This window comes from Tribolium madens, unplaced genomic scaffold (assembly GCF_015345945.1).
Source record: "Tribolium madens isolate multiple individuals breed KSU strain unplaced genomic scaffold, Tmad_KSU_1.1 Scaffold_2;HRSCAF=44;Tcas5.2_LGX, whole genome shotgun sequence".
Taxonomy (NCBI): domain Eukaryota; kingdom Metazoa; phylum Arthropoda; class Insecta; order Coleoptera; family Tenebrionidae; genus Tribolium; species Tribolium madens.
This window is the reverse complement of record NW_025400995.1, coordinates 6,859,675-6,877,055: the sequence shown is the minus strand read 5'-3', so window position 1 is coordinate 6,877,055 and position 17,381 is coordinate 6,859,675. Positions and strand designations below refer to the sequence as shown.

Genomic DNA, 17,381 nt, shown 5'->3' with positions numbered 1-17,381 from the left:
TATTTAGCGATTTACCGGTTAAGAAGCCCCAACCAGTTCATCAAGTTCAAATTGTATCACTTATAGGTCTACAACTACAACTATGAATGAATTTAGTCGGGTAATGGTGCTAATACGGTCACCATGTCTACGTGATTTTTAACGAAAAAGTGAAATTTCGATTCGAATCCTTGACCTTCAGAATTATTTATGATCATATATGGCGCGCTCGGAAGATTTTATTCATTCCTAATTAGCTTACGTAATTCACCAAATATTTATGGATTCACACGAAATGCATTTTATAACCAAACAGGTAAGTATGTACTTTTTATCGATTTGTCTGTAGTGACAGCAATCTGATAAGCATGTCTCGTTCACTTTCATGCAACTTCCTTTTCCGCCCATCACAATTTCACTCTAAATACTTATTTCTTTTTGCAAATTTCATCAGACCTTTTTATTGCTCAACATGTGTAAAAATATAAATAAATATTTTAAATTGTAGTATATTATTCTAAATAAACTAAGAGTACGCAATGACAAATTCTTACAAGATTTTGCAATTCTTTGAGGTCATTTCTAATATCAACTCATATATTACTACTAGCCAGTGATACAGAATTCCACATTTGTCTCTCACTGTTATATCACACGTTTATTTAAATCGATGTGTTTCAAACTGCTGCTATTTCCGTTCCCGATTTCGACATTGTACCTCATTTTGAAACAAACTTTAATGTCAAGAAATTTTAACTTTACAAGAAATCTACTTTGATGAACAAAACTTATAATACACTTAATACTCAGAATTTTATCAAATCAATAAGCGATTGGTAGAGAAAAAATGAAAAAAAACCTCCTTATTTTGTTTACAATATACTAGGTTGAAAAAAATTTAAAATCAAAAAATATGTTAGTATAGGCAACCAACAATACACATTTTTAATAATTATGAATTTTTATCATTTATATTTTTATTATTATGTAATATTTAATTTTGTAATGTTTAAATCAAATAAATTAAATTAATTCTTGTACAATTGTTTGAATTTGTAATAAATATTTTTTTGAAAATACTTATTATTTTATTTTGATTATTCGGTGTTCCCATATAAAAAAACATACAACTTATTTGAGAAAAAATTATTGATTAATTAATCAATAACTGAATAAAATCTTTTTGATGCAAATTTATCCGAATTTGAATTCCCACGGTTTTTCTGTTAATGTCCTGATCAGTGCTGCCAACGTGAGAAACTGACATTTGTCATTTTTTTGACATAGCATGTGAATTCAAGTCGAATTTCATCATAAATCACAGGTCATGGTTGTGTTTTGTCCTTTTTGTGGTAATTTGCTGTTTGCTCAAGAAATTTGTGGGAGAATAAGTTTTTCGTGTCGAATTTGCCCGGTGTCGTTTCCCATTCGTGGAAAAATTTCGCACCGCACGTACTATCAAGTGAAGGTAAGAGATAAATAAAATAGTTTTCATTGTTTAACTCCGTCGTGGTTTTTAGTCGGTTGATGACGTTCTTGGTGGCGAAGATGCGTGGAAAAATTGCGACGTAACTGCGGAAACGTGTCCAGAATGCAGCTGCCCCCGAGCCTACTTCCTGCAAATTCAAACTCGTTCTGCTGACGAGCCGATGACCAATTTCTACCGCTGTTGCAACCCCGAATGCGCCCACAATTGGCGAGAATAGGCGATGCGTTTTTTCACGCCACTCTTCAAAAAACTATCGCCAAATCGTGTTTCTATGGCATTGCACGTTCCCATTGGGGACCCAAATGCTGAAGTATTAGCCGTTGATGTGCTTAAGTTGGGCCGTGTCATTGCTGTTCCCACGGATACCGTGTACGGACTTGCTTGTGACGCGACAAATCTAACCTCAGTTAACAAACTGTATAGTATTAAGGGCCGGAACGAGCACAAACCCGTCGCTATTTGTCTCGGGGACGTCCTCGAGGTCAAAACCTGGGCCAAAGTTGAGCATTTACCCAAAGGCTTGCTAGAAAGCCTCTTCCCAGGCCCGGTGACTGTCATTCTGACTTGTGCAAACAAGCTTGACAAGTCGCTAAGTTTTAACACAAAAGTTGGGATTAGAATCCCAGATTATCATTTTATTCGGGCTTTGGCTAGAGGTTTAGGACGACCTTTGGCTCTCACAAGTGCGAATTTAAGTAACGAGCCAAGTTCGTTAACAATTCATGAATTTCAAGACTTGTGGGATAAACTTGGTGCAGTTTTCGATGGTGGCAAGTTGGGAAATGACGATTTGAGACGACGAGCTTCCACTGTTATTGACTTATCAGAATGCGGGTTGTATACAATTGTGCGACAGGGTATTGCGGTTGATAAAACTATTGCGATTTTGCACAGATTTGGATTATTTAACAAACATGAATAAGTTGTTTAAAAGTGTGCACTCTTCGGACACTAATAAAGACAATTTAATTAAAAAATCAATAACAGATCACTTGTCAAATAGTGTTAAAGCTATACAATACTGCGGAGTTGAAGAAAATGGACTTAATAAGGAGGACGTTACTGAAGCTTCAAACACCTTATGTATGACAATCGAAGCCATTTTTCTGCACGGCTTGAGAGACTCCTTGAGCAAAAGGTTCAAAAGGGCCATTGCGGACGTTGACGAGAGGCCAGAGCCCAGCTTTTGGGCCCCTCTACTTGTCATATCACACCGCCAAATTATAGACCAGGTAAAAAGTTTTCTAAAATATCAAGATTGACAAATTAAAAATTGTTCTAGATAACCCACCTATCCCAGATAACCAGCGAGGTGGGCCAATGCCGGGCGTGGATCCGCTTGGCCCTGAACGATTGTCTTTTGTCTTCTTATTTGATGACAATTCGACGTGACCCCAGCTCCTTGAAGTCTTTTTACCGGCCCACAGCCTACTTGCGCGACAGCGACCTCGTTGATGTAGCCCAACGTTTGATCGAAGGCGTCGAGGCCTTCAAAACCGTAACGTTACCTTGCAATTCGAGCCTTTTAAACACTTGGCAATTGCCTAGTCTCTTCCTTGCCGGCATTTGGGCTCCAACTTTGAAGGCTTGTCCTGTAGCGCCTTGCGACGACGTGGCTCAAATGGTTGAAGAGACTCGCACAGTTCCTGAAAGCAACTCCGAGACTTGTTCTTTGAGTTCGGCTATGTCCATAACATCGCAAAATTCGGGCTTGAAACAAATGGTTGCGTTGAATGAAGATGAAGCTTTGAAGATCATTCTAGCCAAACATAGAGACAAAATTGAGATAAATAAAAGCGAGGAGAATTTAAAATCGTCGCTGTCGGAAAGCACAGACTCGGAAAATTTGTATACTGTGGGAAACTCGCTGAATAGGAGGACTGGTTGGTCGTTCGACGACAGTCAACCTCAAGAGGAAATCGAAGAGGCTGCGGCTAACCCCACCAAGGAGATTCCCCCGGTTATAAATCCCGAACCCAAGTCGATGGAAGGCAGTTTTAATGCTTTGATTGAAAGTTACAATATGTTGAGTGGCGGGTATATAAAAACTCCCGATTTGAGGGAAGTTTGGCAGAAATTCGAGGATCACAATATCGGTGAAATGGACACACCTAATAATAATAATGTGGGACAATCAAGTGTCCTTTTGGCCAAAAGTGAAACACCACTATCGACACTCATTGGTCGAATTAGTAAAGAGAAAGGTCTAGACAGACAGAATTACGAGTGTGCAGGGTGTAGAGAAGCCTTGGGTGTTACCATAAAACCCAAAGTTTGTGCTTTCACTGCCGAATATTTTTGCGATTCTTGCATGAGTGAGGAGGAAATTTCAATCCCAGCCCGAATTATACATAACTGGGATTTCAAATCATATCCAGTCTCGCAGAAAGCTTTTAACTATATTAACGAAATTAAGGACCATCCTACTATAGATTTTAAAGTAAGTTGGGATTTTTTAGTGTAATTATATGTGTTTTTCAAGACTTTAAACCCTTATATTTATGGAGTGGTTGAAGAAATGGCACAACTCCAAATCCTACGAAACCAATTGAACTTCTTAAGAGCTTATTTATACACGTGTAGAGAGCCGGTTATTGAACAGTTGCAGAAACAAATGTGGCCGCGTGAATATATGTATGAACATGTGCATCAGTATTCAGTTTCTGTAATAATGTCAACAGAGTGAAATCTGATTTTTCAAAAGTGAGTTTCAGGATTTGGCTGAAATCTCAAGTGGGGTTTTAGCGCAACATTTACAGACTGTCGTTAATTTTGGCAAAGAACATGTGATTGCTTGTTGGTTGTGTAGTCAGAAAGGTTTCGTTTGTGAAGTTTGCAACAAACCAAAAGCGTTGTTTCCCTTTGATGTTGAACATATTTATCGCGTAAGTTTTGATTACTTTTTCCTTTTTATTTCATTGTTTTTTCTAGTGTGATGTTTGCAACGCAGTTTATCATAAAGGTTGCCTTAATTCAACAAAACCATGCCCGAAATGTAAGAGGAGGAAGGAGAGGGCAGATTTGCCTCTTCTTGGTGCTACAGTTGAATAATTTTCTGAATTTAAATAAATTTAGTTTTTCAATTTTATTTGTTTCTCATTTTACACCTAAAGTAAAACAATGATTTTTATTAGAGGTGAGTCTATTAATTACAAATATACAAATATAATACAAAAGAATTAAATAATAAAAAACGTAAGTAGCAACAATGGAATGTAATTAATTAAATTAGTGATTCGATAATTTGGTCCCTACAAAACTACAACAAACAGTTATTTTGTCTACTACATAAAACTAATTATGACACACCTTTAACAACTATTAAAACATTTAGGGTCGGTTTCTGAAACGATTTATTGTTAGATAAATTTTATCGGTTCCATAATTGCTATTTCTATAGCAATTATGCGTGTTTCCACGCAATCAAATCAGCGCTATCTTAGTAACTATCGAAGCGATAAAATTTACCGAATGTTAAGTCGTTCCAGAAACCGGGCATTAACAAGTTATAACTACTTAGTAGTTTTAGTATCGGTTAAGGCACGATGACTGCTTCGTATAGGCAAGGGTGACAATGGGGTTTTAGGGCTTGCGGGTTTCGATTTCTTTTTCCCGTAGAGCCTTCTTTGATGAGCGTAGAGTAAAACCCCGATATGTCTATGGCCGGCCTCCATTGCAATTTTGAGCGCAGTGCTCCCATCCTAAACCAAACAAATTAATAACCAATGGTGCCAACACACAAACTTACGATATCGGTAATACTGGAGTCACAATCTGGTTGTGTTAAAAAGTGTTTCACTATTTCATCATGGCCGTGTTCGGCTGCGCACATGAGAGCAGTGCTACCATCCTCATCCTGAATGTTAATATCAGCCCCTGCCTCTAGTAACATTTTAACCATATCGAGCCGGCCGTGGCTTACCGCCAACATTAAAGCAGTCTGGCCATGCTATAACAAAAAATAATTAACGGAATTAATTATTTTTGGTGTTTTCGAACCTGTTTTGCCCGAATGTTGACATCGGCCAGTTGGAATAGCCTTCGCACGACGTTGGCGTGTGTCTGTGACCTGACTTCGGCCAGTGATACCAACATAACACTCGTGTAACCAGCCTTATTCGGTTTATTAATATCACAAACTTTTGAATCAAGCAGGATGGACACTACATCGAAGTTCCCATGTGACACTGCGTAATGCATCGCAGTGTTACCACTTTCATCAGTCATATTAACAATATATTGGAGCAAAACTGAAGAAACTTCTTCAAAAGCGTCTAAATAGTCTTCAACATCTAACGGATTTGCCGTATACAGGCTTGATATTTTAAACCATTCCTGTTGAACAATATTAATCGCGTTGTGACTTTTTAGATTTTTCGTTTGACTTTTTTGGAGGGAGTCGTTCAGTACTTTCATCGCACCTTGCATTTCTTTGCTTGGTACCGCTCTGAAAAATTCATTACGAAAATGTTTCATTTTATGTAAATGTTTTTTACTTTTTCCTATGTTGAGCACTAGCAGGGTTGAATAACGCCGTTTCCGGTAGTGGCAGTGTTGATTCTTGTATTTGCACTTTCGTGGGGGCGGCAACGCCATTTTGAGCATGAGATTTCTCCGGTAATTTGAAATTGTGTGTTAATTTATCTATCGGATTTGAGAGTTCGTTCGATGGTGACTTTGGGGACAAGTCGAGTCCTGATAATCTGTGAAGAAAAATGACAACACTGTTATGTAACACTCCACTTTACCTCGTCAAAAGGATATGTTGATGCATATAAGAGCAGTGAGCATTTTGTGAGCACTCTTTCGGACTCAACATTCGGTTAAAAATCAGTTCAAAGCATAGTTTTACCGGTGAAAAATTACGATAAAACTACGATAAGGGATGATTTTGTTTTGGTTCTATCATCAATAGTCTAAATAGACGTGGGCGCAAGCGCAATATACGATTGATTGGGGGAGGTGATGGTGAACACCCCTTTTTATAAATCAGTTCAAAAGTCAAAATTCTATAATATTAAGGAGAATTTTGATTTTGTGTCCGTCAAGACTCTTGTCTTCGGATAAATGAATTACTAAATGAATTAAAAATTTCCTGTTACAAAGTTTTGAAAATCAGAGCTCAAACAGGTGTTTCAATTTAAATAATGCATTTTATTTTTTCCGCATTCCTTTTCACATAAAACATAAAAATAAGTTGAATGTGTAACTTAAAAAGTTTATTGGTAGAAAAACAACGATTAAACTTTTTCCGCAGAAAATATCTGGTAAACTTAACAGATTTGCTTCAACATGTGTTTTCTCCTATTATTATTTAATCAATATTTTAATATAAAAACATAGCATCATTTGCCAAACACTTTCGATTTTCACACTGTGATGAAAAGTGAAAATTCCTTCATTTTAAGTCAGAATTTCTAGTTTAATAAAAATTCATAAGTCATAGTTGTGGCCTTTATAATACAAAAAAAAAAAATCTCGCAACGTCGGGTTGTGCCTAATTTGTTACTGAGTTCGGAATTTTAAGTTTGAGAGAATTTGAAAATCAAAAATCCCAATTTGCAGTTCGAGAATTACTTTCTGAGAATTCAATATTTTCAACTCCATTCTTTCACAGAATCTAAATTTTATGATTTAAAATTAGAATTCCAAAGTAAAATTTCTATCTAAAAAAATCCCAATTCCTGGTTTCAAAGTTAAAATTCGCTTTATTATTATTATTATTTCGGAATTATATACATATTTTTAATATAAAAACTCCGAATTCGGAAGTCGAAATTCGGAAAAAAATTGAAATGAAACCATAGTTGTTGCTGTTTTATTTTACGAAATTCCAGTATGTAACTCAATTTGTTATTGATTCCAAATTTTAAGTGTAACAGGAAATTTCAAGACGAAAATTTTAAAGTAGAAATTATAAGTTTGCAAATCGGATATTTTAGCTTAAAAAAATAGGACCGTGAATTCTAAACTCAAAATTCGATAAGAAATCTAGTTTCATATTCCAAAAATTAAAATTCCAAAGTGAAAATTTATCAGCTGACTGGTCCGAATTCCCAAATTTTAGTGAGAATTCGTTAATTAATTCGAAATTTCTGATTCGAGAAACAATATTCCAAGTTTGGAAGCCGAAATTTCATGGGCATTATTATTATTTCGTAGAGTTCCATGACGTCATTCAATTTGATAAAAAGTTTTAAAATGAAAATTCTTAATGTAGATAAGAGTCTGAATTCAGGTTTTAAACTTAGAATTCGTCTTTCGAGTTTTTTAAGCAAAAAAATATTTTCAGTCAAAATTTTGAACTACATTCAAAAATCGTAGTTGCCGTAAATGAGGGGTTTGAACTAATTTTTTTATAATTTTCGATTAACTGTTCCGGGTTTCAAATAACTGAACTTGAGTGCTTTTCCAAACACGCACAAATCGTTAAAGCAAGAAAAAGCTTTTGTAGTTATTGTCCTCCAATGTTTACATAGCATTGTTTTTGATGGTCAATGACCTCTAATTCCACATAATAAATTTATAACATTTCAGTGAATCAATAACGACAGTCATGCAAAGGATGAAAAAATGGTGAAATAAAAATAAACCCACCCTAGAGTCGGTGACCCTGGTGATGAATATATTTTGGTGTAGGTATCCTGTCTTCTAAACTTCCTATTTTCCACCGGAGTGGTCGGAATTTGTGGCCTCGGAATTTTCGACGTAAAACTCGTATCTTTCTTATTAACCTCTTCTTTCTCCTTATTTGTACATTTCGCACATACTGTTTTGTCATCGCAGGTATTACACCCGACATCGGTGGTCAGTTTCTTGCGTTCTTTGGCTTCACAAGCGACATGTCTTATCGCCGTGATCAGATCTTTGGTATCGGTGTCTTTAGAGACTGAATTACTTTCATATTGCGTATTTTTGTGTATTTGTTTAAGTTCGTGCTGACACGCTTTCGAGTGTGTTTTGACTTCGCATTGACAAGCTCTACTGACTCCCGCAGGTTCGAACTGCGAGGCTTTAGAGACTCCGAAATTTTCATACTGGCACGCCACTGTTCGACTCCGGGAGTTGAAATTCAAGGGGGCCTCGCCCAAATTGAACGATTTGCTCCGCGGCCCCATGAGGGACGCCAATGAGACGGGGCTGGTGTGCGAGTCTTCGCTACTATCCGGCCCCACCCCCACACTACACTTACAAACGCTGCATTTTTCACAAACTATATCACTTATCGTGTCATCAGACGTGCCGATATTGTAAACCTCGACACATTTTTGCACACTGAAATCCCGAATTTTGGGGATTGCTGACACGCTAGCGTGGGAGTAATACTTCTTAGGCTCCGCGGTTTGTGTCTGTGCCTCAATCATTGGCGGTTTTTCAATTGTTTGACTAGCGACTCCTCTGATTTCTTTAATGAGGGTTTGTGATGATCGCGAGATGTTTTGGCTGTTCATGAATTTGATTTTTTCGTTGAACCATTTATCGACAGTGAGATCATCCAGAGTTGCCGTTGAAACGGTTTTTGTGTTGGGGTTTTGGTGGCCTACGCCGATATTTCGCGTCAGGACGCCACAATTCACCCCAAAATCTTTTCGAGGTGGGGGCGGAGGGGCCTCTTTCGAGTCAAGACTGTCAATGTTGGTGAATGACTGCGACTTCATTCGATTGTTTTGAGGGGATTGGCGAAGATAATTCGCGTTTATTGTGTTGTATTTTTGCGTTTCTTCAGATTTTAGTTGGAGGTGCAAGCGGCGGTTTTCTTCCTTTAATGAGGATAACTGTTCCTGCAAAAAAAACAGAATTGACATTTGACAACTTAAAAATACATATGTGATTACAAGCCTCGATGACAACACAACAAATGCAATTTGGAGACCGAAAAGTACACTTTTAAGGCTTCTTCAGGCCCGAATGAGGGTCTTAATTTGACGCTTCACGAAAAATACACTAATACACATTGTTTCAAAATTATGTCAATTTTATTTAATAAAAATCTTCCAGAAAAATTCCATTTTTTAAATGCTTGTTGATTGTTGGCTACAAAAGTTTATTGCAATTTTTTTTTTCATAAAACAAAACCTAATAGAATATTTATTTAGTTCCATTTACTACTTATTCAAAATTCATAATATTTATGTATTTAAAAATTCTCATAAAAAAACAATGAAAATTAATGTAATTTGTAGTTGTATTTAACAATGTCTAATTCATTTGCCATTGTCCTACCATCGACCAATAATAATACTTTGCAGCTTTTTAACGTATAGCATTCTCTTACTTTTTATTGGTCTAGTAAATCAAGCATGTTAACTCTCGAGTTGGTTTCACCCATTTTGCAAAACCAGCTACAATTAAAATAAAATAATTGAGACTAAGGGCTGGCTTATAGTAAGTGAAGTAAAATAAAAAATTAACTCAATCAAATTAATTAAAAGTAAGTTTGTACTGCCAGTTGTTAAAATTTGATTGTAATTAGTTTTTCTGTAAATATGTACTAAAAAGAGAACTTTTATTTAATATGTATTTTCTTAATTATGTATATATTTCTTTTTTGTCTCTTTAACTCATTTTGCCCAATAAAAATTTAAACCTCTGGTTTGTTTTTATGAAACCTCTATATCTGAGAATGTAATTTATTAATTATTATTTATTATTAGGTATATCATTTTAACATCTAAATAAAATTATTATTTTTATCCACGACTATTAAATAATATGTTTGTTATTTACGTAAGTATAGATACATTATGCTACTGTAAGTTACACCCGTGACTTATTATAAGTCACTAGTGACTTATCATGAATCACGGATCTGTCATTATAATAAATATAGATTTAGTAAGTAGAAAGTATTTCATTAAAAAACACCATAAATAAAACGTCGTAAATATTTTACTCGCACTGAATGACTATAATTCACTCGGATGATTACTCGGCGTTGGCTCGTGTATAAACATCATCCTCGTGAATTATAGGCTCCATTATGTGCTCGTTAAATATTATACTATAATTTTACCAAAAAAAAACATTTTTAAAGGCCGTTTTGATTTTATACCAAGTAACTAAACTAAAATTGTAGAAAAATTCATAAGTGATATTTTTGAATAGAAATTGTTTACTTGTGCTTTTGCTTAATTAATTATTATAATTAACGTCAACAGAGTATTTTGCCTAAAATTTTTAATTAGAATTTGGTACTGCAACACTGATTTTTTTTATAAAATATGGTAGAATCGAAAATTTTTTCTAGAAAAAATTTCTCAATATTTTGGGTTCTTCCCCACAAATAATATAAAAATGCATTGTATTCAAATTCTAGCAATTTATTTTCTAACTTTTGCAGACTGATTTTGTTACGCATTTTTGATTAGCTGTTACCAAAAACGGGCAATGGAATTTTCTGGTGACATATTTTTTTTTAAACAAAACTTTTTTTCATACTAAAGTTAGACATCAATTTAGTGCAATATAATTATACATTTTCTAATTTTCGTTTAATTAGAATGAGGTGTGATAAAATTTGACTAACTCTGGTATAAAAATTCTATGAATAAAAAATCTTACTTGAACTCAATGTATCCCAAAAGCGCCACACTTACCGATAGATTTTGTATACGTTCTAGGGCAAAACCCATAATTTAGCTTTAGCTAAATCGAAATATTATTTAATGATGGAAAGTTGTACAAATACTCCTGAAAAGTTAACAGAGCAAATCACGATAAAATTTTTCAATTAAAAACATATCGATTCAAGAAAATGTTAATTTTGCGGCTTTGCAAAGGTGAAAAGGCAACAATCAATAATTTCACTAAAGAAATATTCGATTTGTGGTAAAAATTAGCTTAATCTAGTGGAAACCGGAAGTGCAGTATTGATTAGTAGTAAAAGGCGAACCTACCTTTAGTTGTGGTATAAGTTTGACTTGGTCTTCGAGTAGTTTGGTTCTTTCTAAGCTGATGGCCATTTGCTCCCTTATGCTTTGAAGGGCTAAAGGGCTCAATCCGCATGATTCTATACTGACCGTGTCGAAATCGCGGTTCGTTGTTTCTGGTAGCACAGTCATACTCGAGCCGGAGACCGATGACATCGAAGAATTCGATGGCACTCTTTTGATGGTCTCTGGACATGGTAAAGTTCGATTAAAACATCGCACCCAAACACAATAAAAATTATCAGATAAACAGGGATCGATGTAAATTGTTTTATCAATATAAATAATTAACGTTCGAATCGCAACATAACAAAATATTAAAACACTACTGCACACACGGTATAAGTCGAAACGTTCCATTTTCGCAATGTATTGTTTGCTTCATTGTTAAAAATTATTTAACGAGACAGGAAAGTTGTAAAGTTAGCGAAGTATAACAAGCGCACATGCGCATACACAACTGACTGAGTTATCTTGCCAGGGATCATAGTGTGGAACGAGTAATCCCAAGCTTTCTTCTGGGATTTTTTTCTATTGGAATGAAGAACAGTTAGAGTGCGAGAACAAATGAGCATCATGTGGTTAATTAGATGCATGCGGGCCCGAAAGGGGCGGACGTTTCCCCTTCTGAAATTTCAGGCATACTTTTTCAGGATCCGGTTTGTTGGGAAACTACACCAATATTGACAAACTAAATATTCTCAATGTCACAACCCTAACACATTTTATTAACACTACCGGTATACTCGTACACTCGTAATTAAACTTATCTGAACATCACACAAAGGTGGGGCTAGAATCAATGCAAATACTCCATTGTATTATCTATCAGAAAACGGTACAAGAATTATACGATCATCAGATATGGAGTACCTGTGGAACTAAAACGAAAATTAATAATGCGTTTCGGGGTCAATTAATTCTACAAATTTCATCAAAAAATACATTCCTTGGTTTTGATGGCCGTTTCAGCACTCAAATTAATGCAATAGTAACTATGTACATCCTTGTTACAATGATTTACTTTCCGAAAATATTAATATTTTACTCATTAAATGAACTATTTTGAAAAAACAATTTTTTTCTTTATTATTTAATCACTGTTTTTGGGCCAACTACAGTACAACTTCGATGATCCGAATCAAAGTTAATCCCATCATCTCTAAAATAGCTTAATATACAGGCTGGTTAAATAAAAATTACAAAACCAATTTTAAATCTGAACATGACAACTATTGCGTTATCTCAGTTAAATCGCCCTTTACATCAGAAGTTTTTGTTGAAATATTATTTTTTTATCAAAGTCGCATCATAGGATTTTCTTTCGATTGTTTACGCATTTTAACTAAAAAAAAAGTTAATTCGATACACGGCAAAATCAAACCTCTTGCAATAATTAGTTCGGATTATAGAGGTTCTACTGTAATAACATTTTTCAGTAGGTTTTTTTTTCTTTCAATTTTTTGATTATTCCGTTAGTATTCCTACTGCAGTTGGTTGAACTCTCATTATAATTCAATTTAGATTATTCAGGATGCTCCTTGCATCCTGTATTTCAAAGATTTTTCTTTTTTATAATTAATTCAAGATTAATTTCAATTTTTGACGAATTAATAAAAATTAATTAAATAATATTTATTATAAGAAATACTTTGTAGAAAGAATCTGAAAAAAATCACAGAAAAAAAAGTTTTTAATTTTGATTTTCGTTTGTGTCTCTGTGTGTGTATGTATTAGTTTATGATAAAGCTGAAATATACAGACTCAATCTGTATGTATACTTATATCTAAGTATATTTTTTATACCTATAGAAATATTTCAGTTGTTTATTCTGTTTAAACTGAAACTCCGAAAAATCGATGTTTTGGAAAACACTTTGTAATTAGTTCGGATTATAGAGGTTCTACTGTAGTCGTAACAATTTGTATAAAACCAATTTCATAAAAAAAAATATTTTTTATTTGACATTTTAAAATTTGAAGCATTTTGAAAATATTTTACTGTTTTATTATCTCTATAAATACTTGATAGTAGTTTTTGCAACTCTAAAAATTCGAGAAAAAAAAATTTCATTAATTGATTAGATCAGATTTTTGTGACAATTAAAAAAACTTTAAAAATCCAAACTTTGAAGAATTGCCTCGCTTTGGACATGTTTACAACAAATCCGTTTTTAAAATTATTATTTTCTTAGTTCTAAGCAATTTCCTGACGGTTGGTATAATAAAGTAGAGTAAATCGATTATAGTAAAGGTCGGTAGGAAAAAATAGAACTAGTTTTTCCCATTTACGTACGTAGTATGTCTCTTAAACCAAATTAACGGGTTGTCGATTTAGATAAGAGTTTTAACGGCTATTTCAACACTTAAATTAATGTTGTAAAAAACCACAAATTTTGCTATTTAATTTAACGTATTTATTTATTTGTTGTTGTGGGTGCGAAAGTTCACTGACCTGACACGGCTGTAACATCTGGTAAATTATTGTACAATTTGTTTTTGGAACGTTGCAAAGTCCTTTCAAAATCCGAGATGGCATCATCAAAAGCATCTTGACTTACGGGAAGCTGGCTGCTAGTCTGGATTATTTTCGGAGTTTCCTGTTCTTGAATCGTCTAAAACAGAAAAAAAGCCGGCTTGTATCCCGAACTCGCTTTAACCCTGTCTAGTACTTTATAACTTTGTTCTAAAGCAGCCAAAACCGGGGGCGTAATTCCCAATAAAACTTCCATCGATTGTCGTTGTCGTCGTCGATCTTTGCGTCGTTTGATCGACCCGGTCCTGTCAGCCTCCTGACTGATCGTTTCGCAGTACCGGACGAAGTCCAAGTCGATGTGGTAGCCATAGGGGCAGCAATTGCACGTACTGCCGTCCCAGATGTACCCTAAAACAATTCAAATTGTGCTACCCTAATTTCAACTTCCAAATTTATTTACTGCATCAATAAGAGGAAATGAAGTAATTTAAACCCCGACTCTAAATTTAAGTTTCATCATTTACCGGAAAATCATCCAAATAACTATAAATCTTAGACGAAGCAAAGACACGCCTTTGACATTTTCAAGACCTGTTTATTGCCGTATCCTCACGGAAACGAATAGTGGCAATAAATATCGGAGAGTTTACATCTAATCTTAATCTTATCTCTAGTATGTATTTCAAAACCATGCAATTAAAAATTATGGTGGTGTGTACTAATTACAGGGTGATTCGAGGGAGATGATCTATCTAAATTTATTGGTTTTTGTGTCATTTTTTACTGCAGTAATTTAAATTCAAAATTAATACAAAATGATTGAATAAAAAAGATGGAATATTTCTGCAATATTTTTTAAGATTACTGAAACGCTACTCTCTATCATAACTTATCTTAAATAAATAAAACAATTATTTCGATCGTATCAGAATTAATTATGATTAAGTACAGAGTGATTCTTTTAATCTTTGTCAAAATCGTTTATTAAATGATTATTATAATTTCACGACTTTTCCTTAAAAAATACAAATTTAATTTTTTTCCCGTCTAAGATAATTAGAACAATTTCATTTTTAATAAAAAATCTACAATACTAGCCATCTCAACTGATTCACCCTGTACGTTAAGATTTTTGATAAAAAGTTCGTTACAGTTAATAGAGATTTGATTATTTTACACAAGAAGGTGAGTAATGTTCAAAAATATTAAAACAAAAATGGAAAAATATTGTTTTTTTTCCAAAAATATTTCATCTAAATATGCATGAAACACATTTTTTGTCAAAACATTTTAGAATAATTGTTTTAATAATAGACAACAAAACAAATGTTGGAGAATTTAGATTTAGTAATTATCTCTTGCATTAAAAAACATTTTTTTCACTAAACCCACATGCAAATTTCATGAAACTTTCCTGGGGGCTTGATTTCACATTTGATTTGGACAGTTTTTGCACAACTCATTAAAATGTCAAATATTCCTAATTTGTTTACGATAAACGCGTTACTGACAGACACGCTATAAAAAATGTTTCACGTTGGATATTTATTATGGTTTATGGTAGCATCTGTCTTCCCATGGAGTTTAAACGTCATTAGGCTCCTCTATTCGTCTAGTGTGAAATTAATATGCGGATGGGGTTTATGGTTTATGCGGACAAAAAATTTGAATGTTGATTAGGTTGGGGAATTTTATCGATGTTCCAGGTGAGAAATCTCCGACTTTAGACTCGTACAAAGCAAAACTAATTAATTATGTTTGACGTTGGTTTGATTAATGAAGTTAAAAGAGTTAAAGTCGGGTAAACGCGAGTGTCATCTTGTGATTATCTCGTGTAAAATTAGACAAAGTCGTTGAACTTAAATTACCAGCTCTAAATTAGGAAAGTTCGGAAAATAATAGTCGTTATTGGCAGGTGGGTGTTTCTTGAATAATTTTTCTAGTTTAGCCCGGATTTGAGCGAGCTCATCCCGTGGTTATTTATAAGTTCAGGAATAAGTAATTCATTTCATTTTAAAATAAACGCGCGCCTTAATTGACCCTTGTGTAATAAAAACAAGGCCAAGTGGGCGAACTATTAGAAAGTACTCTTCACACCTGCACACCCTTATCCAAATATTGACCAAATCAACATAAATAAGTTTACAAACGAGTAAGACCTGAATTGGCCTGATTAAAAATTAAAGCACACGATTTAAGGATTTTGGCAAAAGAGAAAGTTGCCTTCGATTTGTCCCATTTCTTTTTACAAAAACAAAATGGCCGCATTTAACAACTTACCATTGTCATTTGTTGTCCTATAGCTTTGCGAGTATGATGACATTGTCAGATATCTTCCAGAATTTGCACAACTACAACAAATAAAGTAAAAATTATCAATAATCAGGGATACGATATTGATTGTTTTATCGCAGATAACATTTTTTAAAAGCACCAACAACAAAATTCTCGCATATGGAAGTCATTTACCTACGCTATTTTAAGTCAAATGAATGAAGCTATTTAAAATAAGATTTTTTTTAATTTATTTTCAACTCGCTGAAACGTTACACTTTTGATTTTTATTTGACACAAGAATAGCAGCCTGTTTAAAAGGTCAGCATCGACTGAGGTGCGTAAAATCTTAAATCAATTGGCGTTTAAAAATTCATAAACCTCAATTTGACACGATTTAACCCCACAGAATACGAAATTTCTCACTGTACTAGCCATTATCCCACCCACGTGGTGCATAAAAATGACATTTGACCCAGAAAACGTGGTCAAAGTGTCGTTGTAGAGAGCACCGACATGAATAAAAAACACTTTAGAAACAAAAGAAAGTGGAGAAATTTTGATGGATTTATTTACCGACGCGGGATCCTAATTTTCTTTACTTTTCTCAAATCCGTATTATAAAAATTGTTGACTTAATTTAGCCTTGCGGTTCGCTAATAAAATTTAATCCTATTGTGCCGAATATTTGCGCAAATATTTGTTACAGCAGGTGCAAAATAATGTTATTTTCGAGTGTAACGCGTGCTTTAAGGCATTTGTTTATTTGTAAATAACAGTTAAACGATTATACCATCAATAAATGGGTGTAAAAGTTGCCTTCTGTAAGAAAATCATCGCTAAAAATAGCGTTTTCCAAACAGGTATTTGTTAACTAATTTATTCAAAATGAAAATAGTCTAATGGCATTTGATTAAAATGAATTGTCGCGTTTAAATATCGCCAGATGTGCGTATTGTAATACCAGGAAATCAACAAAACGCCTACCAAATTCCAAAGAACTGAACTTTTCAAAAACGACACAAAAAACCGCCAATTCAAGCCGCTCAACTTTCACTTGAAAAAATTTAAATACATCGTTGCGTTTCCCCAAACTTTTCATTCACAATTTTCGCGAAATCACATGTTTTACTTTTTGTTTTTCAAAATTGTCAACATATACACTATTTCAACACTTCTTCTTAGAAAGATAACTTCACAATGACCAACGCATTCTAGTACAGTTGCTCACCAG

At 34.1% G+C, this 17,381-nt stretch overlaps 4 protein-coding genes across 5 annotated transcripts; 3 read left to right on the top strand and 1 right to left on the bottom strand.

Moving 5' to 3' along the window:
* Nucleotides 1-1,239: 1,239 nt before the first annotated feature.
* On the top strand, nt 1,240-1,701 carry LOC123006073 (DNA-directed RNA polymerase III subunit RPC10). Its single transcript, XM_044400231.1, has 2 exons — nt 1,240-1,447; nt 1,500-1,701. Exons 1-2 carry the CDS (start codon nt 1,307-1,309, stop codon nt 1,683-1,685), a joined length of 327 nt encoding a protein of 108 aa, XP_044256166.1. The 5' UTR covers nt 1,240-1,306; the 3' UTR covers nt 1,686-1,701.
* A 38-nt stretch (nt 1,702-1,739) lies between these two features.
* Nucleotides 1,740-2,390, top strand: LOC123006072 (yrdC domain-containing protein, mitochondrial). The gene has a single exon (XM_044400230.1). It carries the CDS (start codon nt 1,740-1,742, stop codon nt 2,388-2,390), a length of 651 nt encoding a protein of 216 aa, XP_044256165.1.
* LOC123006070 (pleckstrin homology domain-containing family M member 1) lies at nt 2,383-4,554 on the top strand. Its single transcript, XM_044400229.1, has 5 exons — nt 2,383-2,700; nt 2,751-3,908; nt 3,951-4,133; nt 4,183-4,353; nt 4,400-4,554. The coding sequence occupies exons 1-5, from the start codon at nt 2,383-2,385 to the stop codon at nt 4,517-4,519; spliced, it is 1,950 nt and encodes a 649-aa protein (XP_044256164.1). The 3' UTR covers nt 4,520-4,554.
* A 42-nt stretch (nt 4,555-4,596) lies between these two features.
* LOC123006473 (KN motif and ankyrin repeat domain-containing protein 2-like) lies at nt 4,597-17,370 on the bottom strand. Of its 2 annotated transcripts, none has more exons than XM_044400987.1 (10): nt 17,135-17,370; nt 16,154-16,224; nt 14,070-14,281; nt 13,853-14,012; nt 11,365-11,585; nt 8,066-9,249; nt 5,965-6,171; nt 5,468-5,915; nt 5,217-5,417; nt 4,597-5,169 (listed from the first exon to the last, which is right to left on the bottom strand). In XM_044400987.1, the coding sequence occupies exons 2-10, from the start codon at nt 16,194-16,196 to the stop codon at nt 4,981-4,983; spliced, it is 2,865 nt and encodes a 954-aa protein (XP_044256922.1). In that variant the 5' UTR covers nt 16,197-16,224; nt 17,135-17,370; the 3' UTR covers nt 4,597-4,980. The 2 variants fall into 2 exon arrangements, with proteins under 2 accessions (XP_044256922.1, XP_044256923.1); XM_044400988.1 differs by lacking the exon at nt 17,135-17,370 and adding an exon at nt 16,343-17,057.
* Between the last annotated feature and the right edge of the window lie 11 nt (nt 17,371-17,381).

Bases quoted from the DNA above. Each gene is read 5' to 3' on its own strand.
- LOC123006073 (XM_044400231.1), top strand. From the start codon at position 1,307: ATGGTTGTGTTTTGTCCTTTTTGTGGTAATTTGCTGTTTGCTCAAGAA. The intron at 1,448-1,499 runs GTAAGAGATAAA...CGTGGTTTTTAG, and splicing joins GCACGTACTATCAAGTGAAG to TCGGTTGATGACGTTCTTGG.
- LOC123006072 (XM_044400230.1), top strand. From the start codon at position 1,740: ATGGCATTGCACGTTCCCATTGGGGACCCAAATGCTGAAGTATTAGCC.
- LOC123006070 (XM_044400229.1), top strand. From the start codon at position 2,383: ATGAATAAGTTGTTTAAAAGTGTGCACTCTTCGGACACTAATAAAGAC. The intron at 2,701-2,750 runs GTAAAAAGTTTT...AAATTGTTCTAG, and splicing joins ACCGCCAAATTATAGACCAG to ATAACCCACCTATCCCAGAT. The intron at 4,134-4,182 runs GTAATAATGTCA...AGTGAGTTTCAG, and splicing joins TGCATCAGTATTCAGTTTCT to GATTTGGCTGAAATCTCAAG.
- LOC123006473 (XM_044400987.1), bottom strand. From the start codon at position 16,196: ATGTCATCATACTCGCAAAGCTATAGGACAACAAATGACAATG. The intron at 14,282-16,153 runs GTAAGTTGTTAA...GAATTGTTTTAG, and splicing joins TAGGACAACAAATGACAATG to GGTACATCTGGGACGGCAGT. The intron at 14,013-14,069 runs GTACTAGACAGG...TTTCTGTTTTAG, and splicing joins CTTTAGAACAAAGTTATAAA to ACGATTCAAGAACAGGAAAC.